The sequence below is a fragment of the Pseudorasbora parva genome, chromosome 19 (genome assembly GCF_024679245.1).
Source record: "Pseudorasbora parva isolate DD20220531a chromosome 19, ASM2467924v1, whole genome shotgun sequence".
Classification (NCBI taxonomy): domain Eukaryota; kingdom Metazoa; phylum Chordata; class Actinopteri; order Cypriniformes; family Gobionidae; genus Pseudorasbora; species Pseudorasbora parva.
Window position 1 is genome coordinate 30,911,073 of NC_090190.1, and position 16,979 is coordinate 30,928,051.

The 16,979-nt window shown below is 35.8% G+C and overlaps 1 protein-coding gene across 2 annotated transcripts in view; it reads left to right on the top strand.

Moving 5' to 3' along the window:
- The first annotated feature begins 1,311 nt into the window (after positions 1 to 1,311).
- The window catches only part of pkhd1l1.1 (PKHD1 like 1, tandem duplicate 1), a 63,588-nt gene continuing 47,920 nt past the window's right edge, over positions 1,312 to 16,979 (top strand). The window contains exons 1-29 of one of the 2 annotated variants that reach the window (XM_067425875.1): positions 1,312 to 1,327; positions 1,942 to 2,069; positions 2,231 to 2,308; positions 2,397 to 2,541; positions 3,398 to 3,506; positions 3,604 to 3,661; positions 3,770 to 3,863; positions 3,959 to 4,012; positions 4,105 to 4,178; positions 4,264 to 4,306; positions 4,380 to 4,450; positions 4,551 to 4,661; positions 4,867 to 4,956; positions 5,437 to 5,702; positions 5,852 to 5,943; positions 6,094 to 6,253; positions 6,406 to 6,541; positions 6,705 to 6,848; positions 8,996 to 9,150; positions 9,283 to 9,393; positions 9,909 to 10,067; positions 10,174 to 10,295; positions 10,485 to 10,648; positions 10,736 to 10,902; positions 11,448 to 11,586; positions 11,674 to 11,828; positions 12,894 to 13,016; positions 13,589 to 13,694; positions 13,788 to 13,895. In XM_067425875.1, the coding sequence (XP_067281976.1) occupies positions 2,003 to 2,069; positions 2,231 to 2,308; positions 2,397 to 2,541; positions 3,398 to 3,506; positions 3,604 to 3,661; positions 3,770 to 3,863; positions 3,959 to 4,012; positions 4,105 to 4,178; positions 4,264 to 4,306; positions 4,380 to 4,450; positions 4,551 to 4,661; positions 4,867 to 4,956; positions 5,437 to 5,702; positions 5,852 to 5,943; positions 6,094 to 6,253; positions 6,406 to 6,541; positions 6,705 to 6,848; positions 8,996 to 9,150; positions 9,283 to 9,393; positions 9,909 to 10,067; positions 10,174 to 10,295; positions 10,485 to 10,648; positions 10,736 to 10,902; positions 11,448 to 11,586; positions 11,674 to 11,828; positions 12,894 to 13,016; positions 13,589 to 13,694; positions 13,788 to 13,895 (3,301 nt within the window). In that variant the 5' untranslated portion in view covers positions 1,312 to 1,327; positions 1,942 to 2,002. The remainder of the gene's footprint in view (positions 1,328 to 1,941; positions 2,070 to 2,230; positions 2,309 to 2,396; positions 2,542 to 3,397; positions 3,507 to 3,603; positions 3,662 to 3,769; positions 3,864 to 3,958; positions 4,013 to 4,104; positions 4,179 to 4,263; positions 4,307 to 4,379; positions 4,451 to 4,550; positions 4,662 to 4,866; positions 4,957 to 5,436; positions 5,703 to 5,851; positions 5,944 to 6,093; positions 6,254 to 6,405; positions 6,542 to 6,704; positions 6,849 to 8,995; positions 9,151 to 9,282; positions 9,394 to 9,908; positions 10,068 to 10,173; positions 10,296 to 10,484; positions 10,649 to 10,735; positions 10,903 to 11,447; positions 11,587 to 11,673; positions 11,829 to 12,893; positions 13,017 to 13,588; positions 13,695 to 13,787; positions 13,896 to 16,979) is intronic. The other variant, XM_067425876.1, reaches the window with a different exon arrangement.

A 16,979-nucleotide genomic window follows, 5' to 3' on the forward strand; every position in this document is an offset into this window, starting at 1 on the left:
TATTTAGCAATGCATTTTAACTTGTGACCTTTACAGTCTATGCTTGTGACTCATACTGGATTGTATTCACATTTTGTGAAGTAGCCTATTTAGCACAATGTTCTTTTTATGGTAGCCCTCAACGGGTTCAAAATAGAATAGCCTACCGTCTGTGTGAGTTAAAAGGGTGATTTTGCACGAACACTGGCAATTTGTTTATTTTTCATCAATTTCAACACTGATAATTAATGGCTGTGGCTGCATGTGTCATGATCTATGTCAGCTACATCAGGAATATTATTGTAAATGATCTTGAAAGTAATTTGCCATTACTGCAAACGAGTAAAAAATACTTACACTTTAGTCAATTTGGTTTAATTATTTGGCTGTTAAATAAAAAACTACATTTTATTCATCCGGAAAATATAATCTTAATAATCTTAAGTAGTATGACTTAATCACTGAACATCACTGAATGAATATGACAAGATTCAACATTTACATTTACACTTATATTTTGTTTACATCTGCTGTAACTGTACTGTATCTTACTGTATCTTAGTCTCAAAATAGGCCTTTTCCTTTTTTAAAAAGACAGTTTGTTTTATTTTGTACACTTAGCTGGAACCCCCAGCTTCTTGTATTTTCCCCTATCCATTTCAGCTGCTGATATTTGGTGGCTGTGACAATCTGTGCTAGCATGACAGGGATTGCATTTGATCTTAAAGTCATTCATTAGCATTACAGTCTTTATCTAACTTTAATTTTAATTATTTACTTGATAGAATTTCCCTGGAGATAACTTTTGCATGCTTCACTATTCAAATTTGGCCTGTTATGCAAAAAAAAGTTGTAACCTTACACGCAACACAACAAAGAATGAGATCACAATTGGATATAAATACCAGCACAACACACTGCTGGTAAATTATAAAATCCTGCGAATTAGGACCTGATCATCTAAATGACCTGTAATCATCATTATTTTATTGCAGCTAAAGGACATCGAATAGTCTAATTTTCAGGTTTAGTCATCATTTTAATAATATAGAAGTAATGTTGACCGCACAATGATAAGTGAGTTTCAAATAAGTGTTGTTAAGGTACACTGGGAAAGAATAAATGTCTTTGTAGAGTGACAGCAATGAGAGAGAGAGAGAGAGAGAGAGAGAGAGAGAGAGAGAGAGAGAGAGAGAGAGAGAGAGAGAGAGAGAGAGAGAGAGAGAGAGAGAGAGAGAGAGAGAGCAAATCTCCTCTTGCCACCCTGTGGGCAGGTAGTATAAAAAGGGTGAGCTCTTTTTAACAATTGAGCCACTGCAGTTTGGATTTTCCAAGAGTGCTTTAACAGGTATGTCAGTCTTATTGTCTGTGTGAGCTTTGAGCAATTATATATATATATATATATATATATATATATATATATATATATATATATATATATATATATATATATATATATATATATATATATATATATATATATATTCTGGGTGTAAACATGCTGTTATTAATGTCCTATATTAATTTAGCCTATGATATATCTATATTAAATATAGGTAATGTGCTATAGCCCAATGCTTTCACGTGTTTTCGGAATTATCGTAAGTTTCATAGGTAAAAATTGCACACGAACGCCCTATGATGTCGTGTTTACCACTGGGAAGTTCTAAAAATAAAAAATAAACATAGAACTACTGCTGCAGCCTATCAAGTATGATTTTTTAGTTTTATTTTCACCCCAGCTTGTCTGGTCATTAATGCATTGCATATTTTAAAATTTGAATCGTATTATTGTATGAATTGTGAAATTTCCGATAGCACGTGAAGGCTGTTTTAATATGTAAATTAATTAATAATGTTAAAATATAATATATAAAATATAATGTTATGTTAACATATATTTCGCAAGGAAATACAAATGACATGGGTAAACACAAATGGATGTGAATATTGTGTGTGCAGAAGGGATCCAGTAACTGGAGGAAGCTTTGTTTTGAAGCGCGCGCACTGCGAGTCTATCAGGATGAGGCACGTGCGACAGGAGCTTCACCTGCTGCTCATTGTTTGTATTTTACTCTGGAGTCCCGCAGGTACGCACTGGCTTTATTTTCCATTTTTTCCCCCCCACCTCAGTCATTCTGAAAGTTTTGCGTAATTTCATGTAGTTGGTTTCAGGCTTAAAGCATACAGACATTCATGCATTACAATGAATATATATTTTCGTGACTATATCCAATCTCTGTCCTGACAGGAGCGCAACGTGTCAACAAAGTGACCCCAAAATACGGAAGCCTCAATGGCGGCACGAGACTGACTATAGAGGGACAAGGTATTAAAAAAGTAATAAAAATGGTTTTAAATAAATGCAGGCATTCTGGTTTAGCACGTGTTGGTATTACGGTTTAAATCTCTCTCAGGTTTTGCACAAGCCAATCAATTCAATCTCAATGCCAATGACCCAAACTTTGGCAACCGTGTGACGCTGGTGTCCCGCACCAGATCTATCCCTTGTGATGTCGAGAAAGACTCCACTCACTCCAATCAGATCATGTGTTATACAAGGTATCAATGAATTTAGATAGCCAAGTCTTCTTTGATCTCTATTGTAGTCATTGCATTGTATTAAGTGCTCCTGTAAATGAGGAGTGTTCTGAAATGATGAGGCAAAGTCCAAAGTTTATATATAAAATTATTAATGTTGTCACATCTTCCTGGTTAAATAAACTTTACATAAAAATATAAACCAAATGTAATTTCATTTTGTACTTCTACATTAGCTGTGTAATGTTCTATTCATTAAAATTAAGTATAAATGAAGTTATTGTTTTTACATATGTTTGACCTTTATTCCGAAATGATAACTAAAGGCACAATTTTATCATTATATTTGATGATGAACTGATGTTCGTCTGTTCTTTTTATAGTAAACTTTATTTTTCAATAAATTTTCGCCCTTATGTTGATCCAAACCTACATGTATGAGACTAGTTTTCTTCTTTGGAATGCAAGCACAGATGTTTTTGAGGAATATCCAAGCAATAAAATTACCATAAGACCAGTCCATTTGACTTGTGTGCTATTAGTTCTGAATTCTTACAAGTGTGAGAAACAGACCAAAATTAAAACACTTTAAATCTTCCCCCGCTCCTGTAGCTCCCAAATATTTTTCTTGCAATTTGAAAATTACATTTTTTGCATGAACTTTCTTTTGATGTCATTCCAAATTCTTCTATAACAAATCCCATTGCATTTGATTGTATAACATGTTTATTAAAGAATACTTTAGTCTGGCATATTTGTGCATAAAGGAAGTTAAGCCAAATGTAATTCTTTGAAATAGCTGTACCGCATAATGTTATGAAAAATTTTAATGACTTATGTGTTTCTCAAAGTAAGCTTTGTATTGCACCATATTCAGAGCTCTGCCAGAGGATGACTATGAGGTGCGGGTCAGCGTGGATGGTGTGCCCATTCCTTCCAGTAACATTTGTTCTGGATATCAGTGGTATTACTGGTGCATGTTTTATGTAAGTGAGATGGACTTCATTGTGCTGCTTATTAATACATATAATCATATCATCTCAAAATATAACAATATATATAAAAACATGAACTACTTTACAGAGCCGATCATACTATACACCTAGCATTCAAAGGATCAGTCCACTCTCAGGTCCCCCAGGTGAGCTTTGTTATTTTTTGTCATTACTCTGTGATGCCTATATGAAAATATTTTGGTGAAAATATACCTTTCACCAAAAAATAAAGAACATAATGGAATGAACTTTAGGGACTGTGGTGACACTGCGGGGAAGAATCTATACCGATGTGTACGGAAGCAACACTGACAAAAGCTCCAATGGCTTGGATGTGAGATTTTTAAGGTCAGGAAGTATTTAATAAAAAATAAAAAAATATAACTGTATGAATGTTATATATATTCTTTGTGTTGACATAAGGAACTATTTTCTTTGAACAGAGCTTACATGGGAGGCATGCCTTGTGAACTTCTTAAACCCAATTCAGATGAAAAGTAAGTGTGTCTCAGTTAATTCATTAATGATTGTAAACATTGAATGTGAACGGAGTCAGACCCTCCAAAAATAATCATTATTTTTTCTTCAGGTATGGCCTCTCTTTGGATTCTGAGACCAGCCAATGGGGATATATGAGCTGTAAAATGACTGGAACGTATGTTGGTGAGGAAACATTATTAAAACGTTCAAGAATTATTCATTCACTTTAGATTCTTGTCAGATTAAATGTCATTGCCTTGGTTTTCAGGTCATCACAACCTCAGTTACATTCTCGACAGTCAATTCGGGAGGTCAGAAAAGTTTGATTTAAATTCTCTGCTTGTTGACAGAAAAGTAGACAAAACACATATTTTCTTGTTTTAGGAGTTTGCCAGACTTCGGGGTTTTCAGCATCTCAGCACTGAACACGCTTGCCATGTTCCAAACATATGCAGGTGTGGACAACATTTAGTCTTCTTAAATAGTACATCATGGAATTGCCTGCACAAAATCAGATGAAAAAACAAACAAAAAACATGCCCTGGTCTCTTTCAGAGGTGACAGGAGTTTCTCCCTCTGAGGGCAGCATATTGGGCGGCACATTACTGACCATTCAGGGAAATTACTTTGATGAGACTGACCAGCCAGCTATGGTTTTAGTAGGAGGTAACCCTCTAAAAATATAAATTAAATATATTATTTGCTATGTGATAAACCATTAAAACATATATATATATATATATATATATATATATTAAAATGAACTATTGTGAATAATTATAATTATCAAAATTATTATATAAATTATTTATAAAATAATTTTACTATATTTTTTAAAATATATTGTTTTATTATATATTTTTTTCCTTAGGTCGTGAGTGTCAGATTCAGAGCGTATCAAATGAGAGGATTGTCTGCATAACACCTGGTTATGAAAGAACCAATATGACTGTGTTTCCTGGTGAGAACCTTATAATAAATTTGATATTTTGTGGTGACGTATATGTCTTTTCATAGACATTGTTGGCATGACAGTGGAATTCTATGGATGTTCTCCACACGCAAGAACATCTGACACTGTGGACGTGTCACACGTTATCACAATCAACACCATAGCTCACATAATTGATGGCAACGAAACTGGAATTTTAACAATTTCCTTTGTATTCCTCTCTTTAATCTTTCCATATATCTGAACTAAAATAATTGCTGTGATTTCATTTTCAGTATTTTTATTTATTTATTATTTTATATGCAGAATATTTTTTCCTGGTTAATAATGGTAAAAAATAAATAGCCCCAAATATATTAATTTAAGTACAAAATGATGCAAACAAGTTCAGGTCTCCCCTGCTATTTATAAAATGAATTAAAATGAAAATTCCTATAAACAGTACTGTCTTGGTTATATTGAGTGATAATAAAAGGTTCATGTTTGTAGGTGGCAGAGGTTTTAAAATGGAGATGTGGAACAACTCTTCTCCAAACCTTCTGGAGGACGTCCTGAAGTATAATTCCAGTAGGCCTGGATATTCCGTCCAGTGGGTGGATTCCCTGTCCTATGTGTGGCCCAATGAGATTGATAACTTTGTGGCACGATTGAGTGGTTTCTTTGTTCCAACGGAGACCGACAACTACTATTTCAGAATCAAAGCTGACGACCGATGCCAGCTATATTTCAGCAAGACAGGTCTTCCCCAGGATAAGGTACCCGAATGTCAATAAAATAATAATTTCAGTTATCAATGTAAGCAATTATCCTGTTAACTGCATACATTGTTTGAAATTTATGAATGCTTTGGAATACAAGAATATATTAAGTTTAATTTAAACTTAATCTTTTTGTTTTATTTCAGGTTAAGATTGCATCACAGCCTTCCTATACAAACAGTTTCTTCAGCTATAGCACTCAGAGGTCAGAGGTCATGCGCTTGCTGAAGGGAAAACCGTAAGTTGAGGTTTTCAAGTAGTAAATAGTGTGCAAAAAGTCATAAGGTTAGCTCTCTATTAGTCTTTTTGTCACTATTATTCTTATCATTGACTATATTGACTGCAATCATTATATATTTATATATATGTATATATATATATATTACAGGTACTACATTGAGATTCTAGTGCAGGAGTATGGAGTAGTAGCATCAGTGGATGTGGCTTTTTTTAAAGAGATCAGTCCTTTCACGGCCCAGCAAACAACAGAAGCTGTAAATGAGAAACAGCAAATTAACGCAAACTATAATGTTCTACCTGAAAAACAGGTAAGTGAGCTCACAGGAACAAGTTCAAAGATAAGATAAGCCTCATGGATTCATTTTCTGCAATGCACCTGCAGAAACTGAGCAAGTCTCAGATTTGAGTTCCTCTACCTGCTATGTACATTTTTGTTTAAAAAAATTATTTGTTAATTTAGGTGATTCGTTTCATGGGATGGATGCCAATAACCCCCATTAATGAGGTGCAGACTCTGAGAATCAGCAGTAATTGTTTCTCTCTGAGCGTCTGTGAAAATACATACTACTTCCTGACATATGGAGGTCTTAAAACAGGTGCATTAGTTCACAAAGCAGTATGAATGTGTGTTTAATGAAGCTACAATATTTAATTTTCTTTTGCTTCTAATTTTTGCATTCACCCTTCTGGACTACCTCTAGGGATGTCTTTTTGTTTGCATATATGTAATGTTTACTGGAGTTGCTTTGCATGTTGTAGGGCCGATCTCAGTTAGTGCATCAGCGATGGAGTTGCAGAACGCTCTGAATGATTTGTGGACAATTAAACCAGACAGTGTGACGGTCACAAAGAAAGAACTGGACAATGAGTCACTGTACAATGTGACATTCAACTCTAACAGAGGTGAACTTTGAATGATCTTTTTTATTAATATTCTTTTACTGAATTCTGTTTTATGACTTTTGCTCTCAAAATCATATGTAATTTAACAACATTGCATGTGACCAATTACCATCTTCACTAAATTTCAATAAAAAGATAAATTGTATTAAAAATGTTTTTAATGAAAATAATTTATAAATGCTATGGTTAAAACCTAATGTTCTTACTGGTTAATTGGCCAACTATGTGTCACTCTTTATTAAGTCTTCTTTCTTTCTCTCTCTCTCTCTCTCTCTCTCTCTCTCTCTCTCTCTCTCTCTCTCTCTCTCTCTCTCTCTCTCTCTCTCTCTCTCTCTCTCTCTCTCTCTCTCTCTCTCTCTCTACTAAATATATAACTATATAATAAATATAAAACTAAATATATAGCCTGATGATACTATATTTCCAATGTGCACTTTTATGATAAAATTAAGTTAAAATAAGATGTTTGTTAGTAACCAATACAGTAACACTTTAAACTTATATTTTATTCACAATAGAATATAGATTTTGATTTTATTTTGATTTAACCTTTATTTAACCAGGAGAGTCCCATTGAGATTAAGAACCTCTTTTTCAAAGGAGTCCTGGCCAAGAGGCAACAAAGTTATACAATTAAAAACAGTTACAACGTACATACAACATTAAAATAACAGCTTATGGGATAACATATCAAATGTTGAAAGTGAGACATTTTGAAATGTCATGCCAAATATTGGCTCATTTTGGATTTCATGAGAGCTACACATTCCAAAAAAGTTGGGACAGGTAGCAATAAGAGGCCGGAAAAGTTAAATGTACATATAAGGAACAGCTGGAAGTCCAATGTGCAGCTTATTAGGTCAATTGGCATCATGATTGGGTATAAAAAGAGCCTCTCAGAGTGGCAGTGTCTCTCAGAAATCAAGATGGGCAGAGGATCACCAGTTCCTCCAATGCTAAGGCGAAAAATAGTGGAGCAATATCAGAAAGGAGTTTCTCAGAGAAAAATTACAAAGAGTTTGATGTTATCATCATCTACAGTGCATAATATCATTCAGAGAATCTGAAACAATCTCTGCACGTAAGGGTCAAGGCCCGAAAACCATACCGGATGCCCGTGATCATCGGGCCCTTAAACGGCACTGCATCACATACAGGAATACTACTGTTATGGAAATCATATGGAAATCACAACATGGGCTCAGGAATACTTTCAGAAAACATTATCAGTGAACACAATCCACCGTGCCATTAGCTGTTGCCAGCGAAAACTCTATAGGTCAAAAAAAAGTTATTTTTGGAAAACTGGGATGCCACGTCATCATGTTTCTAAAGAGGACAAGGACAGTCCAAGTTTTTATCAGCGCCCAGTTCAGAAGCCTGCATCTCTGATGGTATGGGGTTGCATGAGTGCGTGTGGCATGGGCAGCTTACACATCTGGAAAGGCACCATCAATACTGAAAGGTATATCCAAGTTCTAAAGCAACAAGTGCTCCCATCCAGATGTTGTCTCTTTCAGGGAAGGCCTTGTATTTTCCAACATGACAATGCCAAACCACATACTGCATCAATTATAACATCATGGCTGCGTAGAAGAAAGATCCGGGTACTGAAATGGCTAGACTGCAGTCCAGATCTTTCACTCATAGAAAACTTTTGGCGCATCATAAAGAGGAAGATGCGACAAAGAAGACCTAAGACGGTCGAGCAATTAGAAGCCTATATTAGACAAGAAAGGAACAACATTCCTATTCCTAAACTTGAGCAACTTGTCTCCTCAGACCCCAGACGTTTGCATACTGTAATAAAAATAAGAGGGGATGCCACACAATGGTAAACATGGCCTTGACCCAGCTTTTTTGAGATGTGGTGATGCCATGAAACTTTTTTCTCCCTTAAAATGATACATTTTCTCAGTTTAAACATTTGATATGTTATCTATGTTGTATTCTGAATAAAATATTGACATTTGAAACTTCCACATCATTGCATTTTGTTTTTATTCACAATTTGTACAGTGTCCCAACTTTTTTGGAATCGGGTTTGTATATTAGGGTGTTTGTTGTTGCCTTTATGTTGCTTGTAATGTATTCCAGTACATTTAAGAGTAATTTGGAATGTTGTTTTCTTTTTGGTATTATCTCAGGTGACTTTGAGGATCTTGACTACTCGATCATGGGCGCAGATACGAACATCACAGTTATTGAGAACGTGAAAGGCCAGGCCAGCATGGAGACGGTCACACTGCTGTGGGGTGGAGTTCCGTCCCTTCCTCTGCCTTTCAATGCTTCTGAAACTGAGGTTTTAGTTTGTTTAATATATATTCACTAGAATAAAATAACAGTACTGTGTACAAACATTTTAAATGCTCTCTTAAAATAATAATTTTCTACATGATGGGTTTTAACTCCATTTTGTTTTGTTAAATCAAAGGTGCGTTCAGCACTGGATATGATGATCACCGCTAAATGTCCAGCAGAGATTCCAACCATGGAGAACACTAATGTGAAAATTTTCAGAGATTATGAGACCAACGCCACAGGGGTAAGCAAAGCTGCAAAAGCAGATTATTTGGGGCCAGCTATTAGCTTGGGCCAGTGCAAACCTTTTTTTGCCTCTAAAAGTATATAGTATCTATCAGGGTTGGGTGAGGGATGAGGTGAGGACTCAAGTGCAGAGCAAGGGGCTTTTTATTTGAATATAAAATTAAGGCAGAAAACAGGACCGGCAGGAGGACATGCCTTGATGTGACTCTTTATGAAAATGATCTGGCTGCGTCTGTTCCTTAATTTGCGCATCATCTGTAGATCATGCACAGAACTTCCCACTCCAATTGGCTCTTTTTGCAATTATGCTCTCAGGCTAATTTGCCTTGTTTAGTAAATCTGGCCCCAATGTTTCTACATGGAGAGGAAATTCCTATTTATTGCCAATCAAGTCAAGTTTCCCTTGCAAATAATGTGTGACACTAGATCTAGCCTTATAGATAGACATCAGTTATTTTTTTGAAAACATCACCTTTTTATCCAGCTTGAAGAGCTTTCTCCTTGTCTAAACAGTTTTCAGGTGATCTAAGTCGCAGAGGGGTCCGGGTCACTGATTCAGAGGCTTTCTGTGGCCGCTGGTCTCTGAAGAATCCAGAAATTATCTTCAATGCCAATGACACTACAGCTTCCGGAGCGATCTACAGCCCAATACTGCTACAAACATACAACACTGTAAGCTCCACCAAACACCTCAGTGATCCTTACGAATGAATTTTTCTCAGTATGGAAATGAACTTTTCAAAGATGAAAATATATAATATATCTCTATGTTTTGTAGCTCTGCCTGGCCTACAAAGGGAGTCTGGTTAATGAACTGGGAATATTGTTCAGTTACCTGGCTGCGAATACTTACCGGGAGGAGAACATACGTATATCTGTGCAATTTGACTCATCAGATAAGTAAGTTTAATCTACTAAACATAAAAAGTAATCTGATGAGCAAAACATACACGGATCGGACTGACCAATTTTCTTATACGATTTGTCTTTATTTATAACAGAATCAGATTTGTCTTTATTTATAACAAAATTAAACCAATAACAAGGTCATTTTTATTGTAAGTATAATATTGATGTTGTCATTCTCAGGTGGAACTACAAGTGTGTGGATCTCCTGAGCTCCATACAGACAAACTACATAGGCTCCAACTACAAACTTCTTCAGTTCAGTGTCTACGGAGGGGCCGCTAACTCTGTTTACTTCATAGATGCTGTTCACATTGGACGCGCAATGAATGTTTTGGATCCTAATGGTGAATAGGAAGTTTTAAAAAAAATTTTTATTTTACTTTAAAGTGGCCTTTGTGAATGTAATGTTCTATTTTCTCTGTCCACTTCAGTTATAATCAACAGAAGAAGACCACCTGCTCTAGCTAGTTCAGGGCTTTTCTTTTCAAACATCACTGTGAGCAAACAAGCAAATGCTTCACAAGTCAGCTATGAGATCACCGCGACACCTTACAACTGTGGCTTTGGTGCCCCACTGTTTCAAATAGGCTTTCTGACGGTAAGTTACAGTTAAAATGGAAGACATTTTACAATGTCTTGAACCTTCTGATTTCTCTTACGTGACAGGCGATAGCAGAATATTTGCTTCATAAGATCTGTCTTTGACACTTGAGTTATTGCTATATCTCTGAATTGTTTCTTGCAGATTATGTGGACATAATTGAACAGTTAGTTCACCCAAAAATAACCTAACCTCATGTTGTTTCAAACCCATACGAATTTTGCTCATCTTCAGAAAGAAAGATAATTTTAAAGAAATCTGAGAGATTTCTGTCCCTCCACTTAAAGTCTATTCCCCCAAAATTCTAATGCTTCAATACATTCATATTCACACATTCAAGTGGTTTAATCCAAGTCTTTAGAAGAGACACGATTGCTTTATATGATTAATTTAAATGATCCAAATATCCGAAGATGAACAAAAGTCTTATGGGTTTGAAATGACATGAGGGTGAGTAATTGATTTTAATTTTGGGCAAATTATCCCTTTAAGTGATACATGTAAGCCTTCTGTATTCTCAATCTGTTTGCATTTTTGTCCAGCAGAAGATACTAAACAGCACGGGAGACCTACGGATTCAAAGCCAAGGGAATGCCACCGTCACCATTATGCGTCCTCAGAAAGCTAGCCCCCCTCTTACAGGAACCTTTGACGTTGAGTTCTTAGCCCGTCGTGTTGAAGGTAAGCATGTTGGCAAAAACATGCAGCAAACTGGACTTCTTTCTACATAAACCACAGTCATGTGGTACATGTGTTAAATGTTCCCAGGCCTGGCAGTAGACATAAGTGCTGCTGACCTGCAGTATGCCCTGCAGGGGATCCCAGAGCTCGGACAACTGCAGGTCCAGAGATCTGGAGACTGTAGAGGCTACAGCTGGAACATACAGTGGCTCACCATCCCTGGAAATCAGCCTCTGTTAAAGGCAAGAAAGAGTTCAGAATGCTATAACAATAAACTGAGGTGGGGTTTGCAAGACGGCAGGGAAACCGCTCGTGAGCAAATGCTGTCACCTTTAAGTCAAGTCGTTAAGTCAAGTCACCTTTATTTATGTAGTGCTTTATACAATACAGAAGCTTTACAGCAATAAACAGAAAAATAATGATCAATGGTGCAAACTATTCCAGGCTATTCCAAAGATGCGGTGCTGCCACCACAAATGCGCAATCTCCCTTGGTTTTTGACAGAGATTTTTGGAACATTTAAAAGAAGACTGAGATGATCTTAGGGGTCTAGCAGCACAATGATGCTGTAATAACTAGAGATGCACACTATATCGGCGAAAGTTTTGGGGCGTCTGCCTTTACAGGCACATGATCTTCATGGCTAATTAAATCCCACTATTAATCCATAGGGTTTAATGTGGAGTTGGCCCACTTTTTGCAGCTATAACAGTGTCAACTCTTCTGAGAAGGCTTTCCACAAGGTTTAGGAGTGTGTTTATGGGAATTTTTGACCATTCTTCTAGAAGTGCATTTTTGAGGTCAGGTCTCTTTGCAGGCCAGTTAAATTCCTCCACACCAAATGTCATTATGGACCTTGCTTTGTGCACTGGTGCGCAGTCATGTTGGAACGGGAAGGGGCCATCACCAAACTATTCCCACAAAATTGGGAGCATGAAATTGTCCAAAATGACCTCTTTAAATAAAATAAGCAATTTAAAGGAAAAAGCAGGGCCAGACTTTCTCCAGTGGGAACAAAAATATTAAGCAATTTTAAAAGTTGATAATAATAAGAAATGATTCCTGAGAACCCAATTAGCATATTAAAATGGTTTCTGAAGGATCATATGACTTTGAAATTAAGTAATAACTGCGGAAAATTAATTGCTGATTTTACTGTATTTTTGACCAAATATTGCAGCCTTCGGGAGCATAAGAGGCTTTTTTCAAAAACATTAAAATTCTTAATCGGTAATGCAAATCTTCATTGACTCAAACTTTCCATTTCATAACTGGCTGAATTAACATTTTTTGATCATGTTAACTAGATCAATGCTTCCAATGTGGTCGGCGTGAACCCTTCATTGACATCATGGAAGATCGAGCAAGGAGGCCTCTTCAAACAGAAAATTATGGGAGACTTTCTGCGGGTTCCTACAAATAAACCACAGGTGCATTTCTTACTGCTTTTGTTGCAGTAATTGTGTTTGTACAACATACATTGGTCATTTAAATGCAGCTTATTTTCAAAGGTTGTTCCTCATGTTACCTGATGCCACGTAGTGTGTAGATTTCAATAGTGCTACATATTTGGTCAGATAAAAGGGCTTTTCCGATTGTGTTACTCTGTTTGAATATCCACTGTTCTGGGGATTTAGCATGTTTAGAGTATTGGCTGAACTTAAGACTGAAAGGTGTATTGGTATTATTACTAAAGGTCAGGTTTGTATTCTGTATAGTTTGCGTGTGCATGATCCTATTAATATTTTATTCTAGGAGTTCTCAAGAATGCATTACAAACCAAGTTTATTGGTAAAAGGGGTATACTTTAATATTATTTTCATGTAAATGTTTTAGATTTTCTATTTTAGTACTGGCGTTCAGTCTCCTGTATGCATTTACAGACTGTAAATGTAAACTTAAAGATCACTGTAATATCTACGTACTGAAGCAAAACCAGTTGAGACACACAAGTTTAGGATGTCTAATGACAAAAATCTATATTTCTGTTCTTATATTTAAGGTGGAAGTTTTCATCAACGGTATTTCATCATGGTGCTCGGGGGACTGTGGTTTCACCTGGAGTGAGTCAAAAACCCCAAAAGTGACCGGGATCTCGCCTACAAAAGGTTGAGTAAATGACCAAGTCTCGCATAAAAGCTGTAATCTTCATTCATGTTGGTTTTTATTGGTTTATATTACTGATATAACTTGTGTTTCAGGATCCAGTGGTCTGGGAACAGTTCTTACCATAACTGGATCTGGTTTTGATGGTGGAAACGTCACTGTAATGATTGGAGATGTGGAATGCTCTGTTCTACAGCTTACCAGTAAGTCAAAACCCAGTAATGTCATAAAGTCAATTTTTTTTGCATGCCCACTAATAGTCGACTAAACATTAGTCAATGAGAAGAGGCTTAGTTGCTCAAAATTGTATTCGTCGGTTAGTAGCAGAAAAAAAAATCTGGTGGGCTAATGAAGTCACAGTTCATGTTGGGATTGTTAATGGTGGGTTTACAACCATTAATTACAGTATATCAAGCAGGAAATATAAAATCCATCTGTAAAAGTCAAATTGTTTTTGGTTCTGTTTTCTCTGTTTGCCTATTTGACCTATTTTCCCGTTCAGCTGTTATGCTAAATTTTCTTATTAGCTCGTTTGTTTGCTCTATGTATTTAAGCCCTCAGTTTGAGTTAGTTCCCTTAAGCTACTGTTGTTTTCAAAAAAATTTGTAAATAGTTTTATACTTTTATAATGTAGAGATACGCTTTTTTGGGCTTCAAATTTTGGGCTGCCATTATAATGCTTGGATTAGCCAGGACATTTTTTAATATAACTCTGATTGTATTCTTGTAGAAGAATGCCATATACACATAGGAAGGCTCGAGGGTAGGTAAATAATAGGATCATTTTCATTTTTGGGTGAACTATCCCTTTTAGCAGTGTTGGGGTAGCGATACGATATAAAATTTCGTTTTTCAAGTAACGAGTGAAGTAACACATTACATTTTAATTTACAACAAACATATGCAAAGAAAATAAGCCATTTATTGACTGATACCTCTTCTGTTTCCATATTGAGAGAAATCAGGACTAATGCTGCCTTCGTGTGCTATCAGAATTAACGTAAATAAAAGTTTCCTGGGTAAAAATTGCACATGAACGGCCTGTGATGTCGTGTTTATCACAGGGAAGTTCGGAAATAATTTTGAACCCAAATTCCCGAGATGGGCTTGCCATAAAGTTTTAACATGGTGGCGGGGAGAACTACTGTGGCTACTTTATGTATTTAATTTCACTTTATTAAACAATGTCTTTGCTGACCTTGATGATGATGACCTTTGTTGTAGTCAAGAGCATGACAAGGAAGATAGAGAACCAAAATAATCTTTAATAGGAAATCCACAGCAGGCAGCAGGTGTGCGTGATGGTATAGTGTGTGGAGGCGTAGTGCTGCCGTGACTGGAACTGGTGACTGGAGAGTATGACAGCAATGAGCAAAAAATGGCTTAGTATAAACAAATAATTTTTTTCTGTAATCCAGAAGCAGCTGAAAGGTTTGTTTGAGCTGCACCCTATACTGTACGGATGTGAATTTGCATTTCCTCTCTCCTGAGGCTTATTTGATTCACTTCTGGTGTGAAAGGGCGTTTACATTTCCCAAACATAGAAATAGCTAAATTAACATATTACTTTTCATAAAATGTAACTAAGCAATGCAATTAGATACTTTTTTAGGGAGTAACACAATATTGTAAGACATTACTTTTAAAAGTAACTTTTCCAAACTCTGGTCTTTGGTGCATGTAAACAGTTGAGAAAGGAAATGGATATGTATTATTATATTGGATCCGTGTGTCAGTCACAGGTTGCAGGAAAAACGCACGATGATGAAGAGTATAAGCACAGTCTTTAATAATACTCTATAAGGTAATATAACAGAAGGCAATAGGAAATCACAACATCGATGAGACTGGACACACACAACTGAAACAAAGCAACTTAAGATGGCAAACAAAGATGATAATTACACACACCTTTACTGAATGACAACTGAAATCTGTAACCATAGAAACACGAGTAAAGCTTGGGACATACTCTCAAGAACAAAGAAATGTGTTCGTTTTCTCGATGTGGCAAGAACAAGAACAAAGTTTGTTTTTGCCAGTACATTCCATATCTCACGAGAAAAGCAGGTGCAGATCATCTGCGTTTCTCTGCATTAACCACGCCCACATTAAATGTCTGACCAATCACACAATAGTTCTCGGACACCTGCAAGAAAAAAGTTCTGCTCAGGCGATGTGTTGAGAACAAGCTGCAAGAACTCCCAAACCAGGGCTGCGAGAACAAAATGACGCCCTGGGAGCGAGAACTTTTTTCTCTGTTCTTGTGGAGTATGTTGCAGCCTTAATCAAACAGGCAGGGAAACGGTGAAGACTGAAAACAGAAACGTCCAAACACAACAGAACCATGACACTGTGAGGCTTTTAAAAGATTGCACCATAAAAGTGTTGCCAATAACACAACCTTTACACTATATATGTCAAGTCTTCAGAAGTCACACTATAGCTTTGTGTGACAAAAAATACAATTTTATTCACTCCTTTTAGGTGAGTAAATGAGACCATTTTCCTTTTAGTGAACTTTTTTTTATAACCCAGAAAAAAAAAGATTTTCGAAATTTGTATTTTTTCATGTCATTTAGAGCATAAGAAACAAATGGACACATCATTTTTTTGGAAAGTTATATTGTATTCATATGTTATGATATGTCCTCTGTAGTTGACATCAGGACTCAGTTGTTAAAAAAATTTAATGAAATGAAACTGCATGTATAGGCAAAAACAATGGGATTTATTTTTAATTCACGAATACATTTTTAAGTTTCAGGATTTTTTTTAAAACAAACTTTTTTAAAAGATGATTCTGAGCTATGTTATAAAAGATATAACTGAATGCTTTGATATACCATCTTACTTTATGCAATATGTGGGTAAAATGCCTGGTCATACTTGGATTTTCCCATTCAATACAATGTATCTGTATATTGCATCTAATTTGCATATTATTGTGTTCTTGCTGCAACATGTAATGAAAAAAAGAAGTGTAATAAGGGGAGTAATAATTGGCAACATTTTCATAATAATATGTAATATTTCATAGGAATATTGATATGTAATTTATTTCCCTATTTACTGTTTGTGTCTCCAAAATGCCTGATAAACATGATTTATGTCCTGGTGTCCTCTACAGTGGATATTTATGAAATCAATGCCCTGTTTTGTAACAAAAAGTCATATTTTTATTAGAAACCCCATAGCATTTTCCTGAGATGTTGATTTATAACAAACAATTAGAAAATTAATCAGATTTAAATTATAATTACAAAATATTATCATATTTCCATAAG